We start from the raw sequence: 10,304 nt of genomic DNA, 5'->3' as shown, positions 1-10,304 counted from the left end.
GGATTTTGAATAAAGCGCCTGCTCATTGGCTTATTACAGATATTCCCGGCCATTACTCAAACATTAAATCGCCTTTAAAAGAAAAATTTGGGAACATTCTTTATAAAAACTTAATACATTCGTTTTCTAAAAATCTTAATACAAAAATATTTATTTGCTGTTTCTTCTGTTTTAATAAGGGTGCATGCAAGATAAATAACACAAATTCTATGTACCAATATTTAATAATATACTAGTACATCTCAAAAATTAGAATATCATTGAAAAGTTACTTTATTTCAGTAATTCAATTCAAATTTAAGCGTTTACTTATTTATTTTAGATATTTTATATTATTTGGGAAGAAAAAAAAAATATTTATAATGTGCTGACACACGTTGTTTGCAATTATACATTTAAGGAACTTTTTGTGTTTCAATATTACATCAACTTTAAATGTTAAAAAAAAAAAATATATATATATATATATAGAGAGAGAGAGAGAGAGTAAATTATAGAGAAAATATAAGTGAAAATATAACCGTTGTAATACTACTTATTATTAATAATCAGTATCTAGTACCATATCTCTTTACTTCTTTGGTTTTGTAGGCACGTCAACATAAAAATAAAAAAGTATTGTTGAATCTGCATAATAATATTTATTATTCGAGGATATGATTTTTTTTTTCAAAAACAATAATCTTTACAACAACTGTGATGAACTGAGCAGCTGATAAATTGTACCTACAACTTAAAGTACCTAAAATATACTGATAAATTGATTAAATCAAATAAACAACACAAAAAGTAATAAATAAAACAAAATAAAATATACAATATATACCAATATTAACATAAACAATATAAAAGAACATGCATATGAACAATATAACAAATACAATTACGTAAGCCTAATGATTTTTAATGAATTTAAGGCCATTTTTAGCACATGTTTATTTTAAAGATTAGTAGTAGAAACCAGACTCCTCCTCCTACTCTCGTCTGTTATCGCGAGATTTGTCAGGAAGCCGCTCCATAGCGGATGAGTAGTAAATAAAGCAGTAAGTTAGAGAGTAAAGAGGGTAAATAGAGTAAATTTGGGCCGGATGGGTAAAGTAGAGCTGAGTCCGCTGCGGCCGTGGGATGATTTCTTCCCCGGATCTGAGCGCTTCTCTAAACCAGACTTTACTGATCTGCAGAAATGGAACAACAGGGTGGTCAGCAACCTGCTGTACTACCAGACCAACTACCTGCTGCTGAGCCTGCTGGTCTTTCTTATAGTGGGGTGAGTATTATTATACTACTGTACTAATATACTACTGTACTACTATACTACTGCACTACTACAGCACTGCTACACTACACTGAGTTATTATAGTACTACCAGACCAACTACCTGCTGCTGGCCCTGCTCATCTTCCTTATAGTGGGGTGAGTAATACTATACTACTGTACTACTCTACTACTACTTTACTACTGTACCTACTACAGCAGCAATGTACTACAAAAGTACCGCTATAGTACACTGAGTTATAGTACAGCCAAATCAACTACCAGCTGCTCTTCCTCAGTGTGGGGTGAGTACTACAATGGCAGTGTACTACAATAGCACTGCTATATTACATTAAATTATAGTACAGCCCTGTAAAATCCTCTGTTTTTCGATATTTTTTTAGGTATTTTTATAAAACAGTAATTTAATAAATGATTATTAAATAATCATTAAATAATGTAATGACCTTGTGTGTTTACAGTTTTACATTTTATATTGCAGGCCAGTTTCGTGCCTCAATATTTGACATCAACTTTGAATTACAATTATTATTATTATTATTATTATTATTATTATTATTATTATTATTATTATTATTATTATTGTAAAAATATGGGGAAAAAAATAATAATACCCATTTTTAAATGTTATTTTTATCAAATAAGAAGAAATTCATGAAATGATTAACAGAGTACCCTGTTTTTAGTGCTGCATCATTGGTTTGTCCCGTCAGTCATGTGGATGTTGACCCATCGCTATCATATATCTAAAACACATGACTGAGGCAAGCAAACAAACACATAATTGCCCTGATTTGAAGTATTAAGCTGGTAATACAGTATTATTCAGTTTATAACATTTAATGTAATCTTGTTTAAACATTTCGTCCAGTTATAGAAGCATAAGTTTACTGAAGGCTCTATATATAGAGATGCTCAGGCTGCTCTGATCCTGGTGACACATGGTTGCTGTGAGCTGCTGGGTCTGCAGTGTGAGCTCTGATCCTCAGGGATACAGCAGGGCTGGGCTGTATGAGCTCCAGCTGCTCAGAGCTGTTTCTTCAGTTACTGAACCCTCTGTGTTCTGCTTATTTAGTAGTGCTTACTAATTGCACTACTGATCTTTTTGCACTTTTTTCATATGGATGTTAATTTAACACCAATTTAATATTTCTATTTAGTTAGTTCGCTTTTTTTTGTATATTTTCTACTTATATCTTAATGCAGCGTTTTTGTCGAAAAGCAAATTAAAAAAATTAATTGTTAGAGGAAACTTGTTGTTTATTACTGTGCACATGACAATAAACACTTTACATTTTTATTTAAACCTTTAAAGTACTTTTTATATTCAGGATTTATTTTAAACTTTTTTAGTTTATGTAGATATCAATGTATTTGGTTTCATCAAGACACCCAAACTAATATATGTGCTAAAAGTTTGCTAAAAGCTTTTTTTAATGAAATGCTTTATAGTATATCCAGCAGTTTCTCTGTACTGTTCCACTTTTCTCAACAATATAAGTATTATCTTTAGTCGCCCACATTTTTAAACATTGTCTGTGTTAGTAATAACACTATGTTATAGTTATATTTCTTTATTTAGTCATTTGATCAATTCATACATTTATACAAAAAAAACAGAGTTCAGAAATCAATATTTGTTGGAATAACCCTGGTTGGTTTTTAATCACAGTTTTTTTCATGCATCTTGGCATCATGTTCTCCTTCTCCACCAGTCTTACACACTGCTTTTGGATAACTTTATGCTGCTTTACTCCTGGTGCAGAAATTTAAGCAGTTCAGTTTGGTGGTTTGATGGTTTGTGATCATCCATCTTCCTCTTGATTATATTCCAGAGGTTTTTTTTTATTTGGTAAAACCAAAGAAACTCATCAACAGAGGAAACTCTTGCTCTTTTCTCTGGTGGTCCTGATGAGTGCCAGTTTCATCATTATATCGTTTTTGATGGTTTTTGTGTGTTCATAGTTTTGATGTCTTTTGTATTAAACTTCAATGCAGATAATTTTAAATAGTGAAAAACACTGCAATTAAGGGTTGTCAGGTTTTTGACTGGCATTGTATATATGATTTTTTTAAAATTATTATTATACAATTATAATTATAACTTTTTTATAGTAAAGACAATAAAAGTGACAATTAGTGGATAAATATCTAAAATGTTTCATTTTTTAAAAGAGTTTATTTATTTAATTTCTATTGTTTCTTTTCTTAATATCTATTGTTTCTTTATAGTTACTCTTATGAATTTTAGCTACTGGCTGGTTCTAGCCATTTAAGAGGTAATATTAGGTTGGGATCAGTTGTAAATTGTAAATTGATGCAGTAATATTACTGATATAATCTTAGATCCTCCTAGTTTGCCCTCTTCTCTTTGTATCTCAGTCTTTAGATTAGTCTAAGCTGTGTTAGCAGAGTATCACCACTAGATATCACTGTTCCCCAGCCAGCTGTTCATGTCCCTCAGTAATCTCCTATCTCTGTTCATGTTTCACTGGTCTATTGATTGCTCTGTTCTCAGGTTGATGAACCCCTTCGGCATGTTCACGGGTGCAGCGGTGGTGGTATTGGTGTTCCTCGGCTCTGTGTGGGTGGGAGAGAACAAAGCCGTGATAAAGAACTTTAAGAAGGAGAATCCTTCAGTGTTTGTGTTCGTGGTGATGGTGATCAGCTACTTCCTCATGTCTCTGTTTGGAGGTGTCATGGTCTTATTGATGGGAATAAAGCTCCCGCTGCTCCGTGAGTTCAATACGTTTTTATACATATTCTGTCTGTCGGCTTGTAGAAAAAGAAAAAGATCCATCAATCAATCAATTAATACACTTTTATTTAAACTCAGAGTACATTAAGGGGGCCTGATTTACAATGTAGCCAAAAAATTACATAGGGAAGGGATTGACAAAATAAAAAATAATAATAATAAAAAAACAGCATTTTAATAATAAGATCTAAGATATTATAAATAAGATATAAAACAAATAAGGTTAAAAAAATTCAAGAGTAGGAATCATAAAAAATCTAAGGTAATAAAACTAATTAAATATAATTACAGATCATTAAACAAATCAAATTTTAAGAAAGTAAAAATATAAATAAACAATAACTAAAAACAATAAAAGAAATGTGAAAAAAACAGCTAAAACAAACCAGAATTAAAAACAAGTTAACTAAAAAATTAAATTAAAAAAAAAGTGGCGTAAAAAACTATTTGCCCTCTCACACATTTCTTTTCATGATTCGTATGGTCATAAAAAAAACTGTAAAAGTTATGATTAGAGTTTGTAATTAGCCATTTCCAGGCCTGGATACGTGTTTTGGAACAAGAAAAATACCCAGAAAGTTTTGGGAAAATCATGGAAATAAAAAAAAAAACCCGAACATCCCTTTCAGACAGCTTCCTCTTACAGCGTCCACAGTTAATCCTGTTGGATGTGGTTGGTTCTTCTTGGTGGTATGCTGACATTACCCTGGATACCGTGGCTCTTGATGCATCACAAAGACTTGCTGTCTTGGTCACAGATGCTCCAGCAAGACGTGCACCAACAATTTGTCCTCTATTGAACTCTGGTATGTCTCCCATAATGTTGTGTGCATTGCAATATTTAGAGCAGAACTGTGCTCTTACCCTGCTAATTGAACCTTCACACTCTGCTCTTACTGGTGCAATAATGTGCAATTAATGAAGATTGAACACCAGGCTGCTCCAATTTAGCCATGAAACCTAAAATCCCACACTAAAATGATGACCGGTGTTTCAGTTTCATAAATTCACACAGTGAGAGTAAAATGCTGCTTTAATGCTGTCTCGCTTCATTCAGATTGGTACTAGTTGGCAGAGACATGAACAGTGTTTTAAGATCTTTAAATTCACTTTACTGTCTCCAGTGTCGTCTTGCTGAATGGGTGTGAACTGAATGGGCTTTATGTTCATCCTAATCTGTCATAAATCCTGTTCTTCTGCATTTCAGTGATCTTCGCTCATGCCTCGCTGCGTCTGCGCAACATGAAGAACAAACTGGAGAACAGGATGGAGAGCGCAGGACTGAAGAGATCACCTATGGGGCTTTTACTGGAAGCACTGGGCCAACAGGAGGAGAACATTAACAAGATCCAGGAGTTTCTGGAGAACAAAGTGAAGGAGTGATGTGCTGTAGATACAGATATGGATCAGTACTGGATGGTTTATATCTCTCCACATTTACTGTAAATGACAGTATATTGTTTCCCCTAATCCCTGTGTGAAGTTCTCAGTCTATGCAGTGAAGATCCAGCTGTAGAGTTGGATCCACTGCTGGATCTTCTGAAGATCTGCGAGTGAATGCAGATTAAAGAGGAATTCCACTGTAATTCCAAACGTTGTATTAATCTAAGATGGTTAATATCTAAAACAGGGGTGTCCAAACTTTTTTTGTTGGGGGCCAGAAGGAGAAATATATTTGAAGTCACGGACCACAGACTCTGTAATAAAACATATAATGAAATATACCACTTTAAATAATACTTTTTCCTGTTTATTTCATTTACTCACCATTTATCTTTGACAGTGTTGTGTAAACTAAAATTTTCAAATTGATGTTTAATTTCATGATGTCTTTTAATATTAAACTCCTTAATTACGACAACTTTTAGACTCTTTGGTCCGTTTTTCTGCGCTAGAAATGCGCACCCTCTCCGCTTTTAGACTCTTCGGCCCCGTTTTTCTGCGCTAGAAATGCGCATTCTCCGCTTTTAGACTCTTTGGCCCGTTTTTCTGCGCTAGAAATGCGCACTGTCTCCACTTTTAGACTCTTTTACCCCGTTTTTCTGCGCTAGAAATGTGCACCCTCTCCGCTTTTAGACTCTTTGGCCCGTTTCTGACACCTAGCGTTCAAACTTTGAATCTCACAATATAAAAACCTGCTTAACAGCGGGCCAACTTTCATTCTATTTCTAAAATACCTCACGGGCCGCTCCAAAAAAGGAAACGGGCCGCAAATGTCCCGCGGGCCGTAGTTTGGACTCCCCTGATCTAAACAGAGTACAGAGTCATTCAGAGTGGGTGTGGTGTGAAGAATTGAGTGTTACTGTTATAGAAACTGTTATAAGGGCAGAATTGATTATTATTAGACGCTGATTTTATCACAATAATGATATAATTACGATAATGTAATTTTGCAATATTCAATATATCACAACATGATTCTCTGTGATACTTACTGAAGAGAGAGTAATACTCCTACATAATCAAATACCAGGAGTTATGGATTTCATCACAGGTTTATTAACCCTATTCATTAGATTAAAGTGCCACCATGTGGTGTAGTGAAGCAGTAACTTTAAGTAAGTCTATTTGGGGGCGAGTCTTAAATAGTTTAGAGCTCCTATGTTTCAAAAAATATATTGAAATATATATATATATATATATATATATATATATATATATATATATATATATATATATATATATATATATATCCATATTTGACGCTATGTATTGATAATAATGAATTACAAATGAAAACAATCTGATATATTGTACACAATATATTGATATTTTGTCCTACCCCTATTACATATAGGATAGATAGATAGATATTTGTGTTAAACCCTACCAGTCAAAAGTTCAGCCACATCTCTTCTAATTTAAGGTGTTTACTTTCTTTTTTATCATGTTTTACATGAGATACAATATTTTTCGGACTATATGGCGTACTATATCCTTTAATCCTTTAATTTTCCCAAAAAATCTCTGGTGCACCATATAACTCTTTTACAGCATTATACAGGAGTTTCAATAAAGTTTCTCCAGCACCAAGACTGGAGCAGCATTAGCATTATCCGCTAAACGCTAGCTCTTTTGCTGTTTAGAAGTGACTATTATCGGCCTGTAGCCTGCTGCTAACCTCTGATAGCACTGCTGGAGCAGCATTAGCATTAGCCATTAATCGCGCTAGCTCTTTCAACTCCGTTCAGAGGCGAGTATTATCGAACTGTAGTCTGTGTGTTTACTGTTTTAAAACAAGCTACGTGGGACGAACCGCTAGCTGATATCACCCTGGCTTACCGGAACACTTAGGGTTCCTCAGTGATATATTTATTTACTAGCGTTATTATTGCTGCTGAACCAAGCCTTAGTGGAAATCTGGAAATCTAAGCTTACTGTAAAAAACGGAAGCCCAAATAAACATCTTTCAGGAGAGAAATCTGTGTAGATTAACATCCAGCGCTCATTTGTCTTTGAAAGAAAGACAAATGAATGAATTAGAAGGAAAACATGGCGACACCCATGTTCCTTACTAGTGTCACATAATGTGCCTTATAGTACACAAAATAGAGTATACAGGAACCCATGCTGAATTATCAAGTGTTAACCAAACCAGAATATGTTTTATACTTTAGATACAGATAGATTCTTGGTGTGATTTTAATCTCAGTGTCTTCATGAGAGAAGCACCTGGAATAGTTTTCTCAGTGTCTTAAAGGAAGGAGTTCCTGGAGGTGCTGAACAACAGATCAGCACCTTCTGTTGGGTTAAAATTAAAACACTGAAAGGGAAGATGTGCCCAAACGTTTGACTGGTACTGTATTTATGACAATGTCAGTTTATATTCACTATTGAATGATTTCACACCTCACCTCTCCTCTGAATGACTCTGAATGTTTAAATCATGGTGAAAAACTGGTGGAGTTCTTCTTTAAGCTGCTCACAGTGAAAAGTTTACTCAGTATTATGACTCATTTTACTCAGTTCAGACAGAAATGTGTTGAAATGTTTACCAGTTCAGGGTGGCCGGACGTGCTGAGTGGTTCTGTTAGTGCTTTAGTAAAGAAAACTGTACGAATTTTAGGAATTTGGGAAGAAAATGATGTTCCTGGAAGTGATGCTTCCTCCAGCGTGTTACTCAGAGTGAGTAAGTTCCTCCTCCTGTTCTCCAGATTTCCTCACTGCTGTATTTCATCATTTTCACGGTACAGTACCAGTCAAAAGTTTGGACACACCTAAAATTCAGTGTTTTGTATTGTAGATTAAAACTAAACTCATTCAAACTATGAAGAAAAACGATAAATATGGAATTATTTCGTGAACAAAAAACATCTCTGCTGGATTTTCTCAGTCAGCGTTATGAGGTAGAGTCACCTGGAATTCAGGCTTTCAGTTAACAGCTGTGCTGAACTCATCAAGAGTTAATTACTAGAATTTCTTGTCTCTTAACGAAGTATTTGAGAGCATCAGTTAAAGTAAAGTAGTGAAGAGGTAGAGTTACAGGTATACAGTGAATAGTGAATATTTCAGTAATGTTCGAATCCAGGTTATGAGACGGAAGAAATACTCAACTAAATAAATAATAAAAAAAATACTTGAGAAAAAATACTGAGAAGAATAATTTCAATAAATATATTGATGATGGAAATGGCACTCATCAGGACCCCCCAGGAAAGGATAGAAGAGCAAGAGTTTCCTCTGTTGTACAGGATAAGTTCATCAGAGTTACCAGCTTTAAAAACTGCAAAATAACAGAGTATTTTGGTTTGTTTAACACTTTGTTTAAGTTGCTACATGATTCATTATGTGTTCCTTCATAGTCTGAATAACTTCACTAGTCATTTAGTATGTAGGAGAAAAAATATAACAATTGAATGAGAAGGTGTGTCCAAACTTTTGACTGTACGTTATGCAAAAAAAAGCACTGAATGCACTCTTTTTTCAATAAGCACAACCATTGTGAGTTATTTTCAGGCGGATTTGTGTTTTGAATGTTAAAGTTACACGTGTGTGATTTATTGTTCACACTTTCATCTAAATGTGAATTGCTTCTCTTTAATAGAGTGTTATATATTTAAGGGCTGGGTGATATGATACAGTATTTTTTATCACAATATTGAAATTAACTCATTATATTTTCACACACAGATAAAAATTATTATTAGTGGAAATTACTCAGGATTAATGACACTGCTGTAATAATAAATAAAAAAAACAAGAGAGCACTTAAAAATGATGAGTTTCTTTGATTTTACCAAATTGAAAACCTCTGGAATATAATCAAGAGGAAGATGGATGATCACAAACCATCAAACCACCAAACTGAACTGCTTGAATTTTTACACCAGGAGTAAAGCAGCATAAAGTTATCCAAAAGCAGTGTGTAAGACTGGCGGAGGAGAACATGATGCCAACATGCATGAAAAAAACTGTGATAAAAAAACAGGGTTATTCCACCAAATATTGATTTCTGAACTCTTAAAACTTAATGAATATCGTCTCTGTCCAATGAAAAACTCTTATCTCCAAAACAGCAACTTTACAGGAGAGAGAAAAACCTTCTAAACCTTTAATGGAAGTCAATGTAAAAAGAGATTATTTCAGGTCATTTTAAAGAGTTTTTATTGGTCCGATCAACAAGAAATTTTGGCACAGTGTAAGGGACAGTTTGTCTGTTCAAATTACGTAGTAAACTAAAAATCGACAAAAATGGAGATAAGTGTTTTTCATAGGACAGCGACGATATGAACTTGTTTTCTTTGCATTATTTGAGGTCTGAAAGCTCTGCATCTTTTTTGTTATTTCAGTCATTTCTCATTTTCTGCAAATAAATGCTCTAAATGACAATATTTTATTTGGAATTTGGGAAAAATGTTGTCTGTAGTTTATAAGTGTTTAAGTGCTCTCTTTTTTTTCAGAGCTGTATAATTCATCATAAAACCAGCTTATTTTATTATGATGCAATGCAATAATGTTAATAATGTATAAGTAATCAGTGGTTTTACATGGGATAAATAAAAATGTGATAGTTTACCCACTATTGATTGTTTGTTAAATGATGTGAAATGATGTTAAATTATGAATAAATACCAAAATGATTTGGATAATCAGTGACTATGCAATAAAACTGTGCCAATCATCTGTACTGTAATCTTAGAGGAATGTATTATTTGTTACCAGTGTCATAATAAAAGTTTGCACAAAACAAATTCCAGTGATTTGTTGATTGCATTATTTAACCCTTTCAGACTCTGCATTCATTGCAATGGACATAGTGAATTATTATTTT

General features: G+C 33.6%; 1 protein-coding gene across 1 annotated transcript; it reads left to right on the top strand.

Moving 5' to 3' along the window:
* The first annotated feature begins 998 nt into the window (after window positions 1-998).
* arl6ip5a (ADP-ribosylation factor-like 6 interacting protein 5a) lies at window positions 999-5,780 on the top strand. The gene is made up of 3 exons (XM_022667733.2): window positions 999-1,267; window positions 3,794-4,011; window positions 5,241-5,780. The coding sequence occupies exons 1-3, from the start codon at window positions 1,089-1,091 to the stop codon at window positions 5,414-5,416; spliced, it is 573 nt and encodes a 190-aa protein (XP_022523454.2). The 5' UTR covers window positions 999-1,088; the 3' UTR covers window positions 5,417-5,780.
* Window positions 5,781-10,304: the final 4,524 nt, after the last annotated feature.

Source organism: Astyanax mexicanus, chromosome 5, assembly GCF_023375975.1.
Source record: "Astyanax mexicanus isolate ESR-SI-001 chromosome 5, AstMex3_surface, whole genome shotgun sequence".
Lineage (NCBI taxonomy): Eukaryota > Metazoa > Chordata > Actinopteri > Characiformes > Acestrorhamphidae > Astyanax > Astyanax mexicanus.
This window is presented reverse-complemented; position numbering and strand designations above follow the sequence as displayed.

Coding starts and splice junctions, on each gene's coding strand:
- arl6ip5a (XM_022667733.2), top strand. CDS start 1,089: ATGGGTAAAGTAGAGCTGAGTCCGCTGCGGCCGTGGGATGATTTCTTC. Junction 1,268..3,793: donor CTGGTCTTTCTTATAGTGGG/GTGAGTATTATT, acceptor CTCTGTTCTCAG/GTTGATGAACCCCTTCGGCA. Junction 4,012..5,240: donor AATAAAGCTCCCGCTGCTCC/GTGAGTTCAATA, acceptor TCTGCATTTCAG/TGATCTTCGCTCATGCCTCG.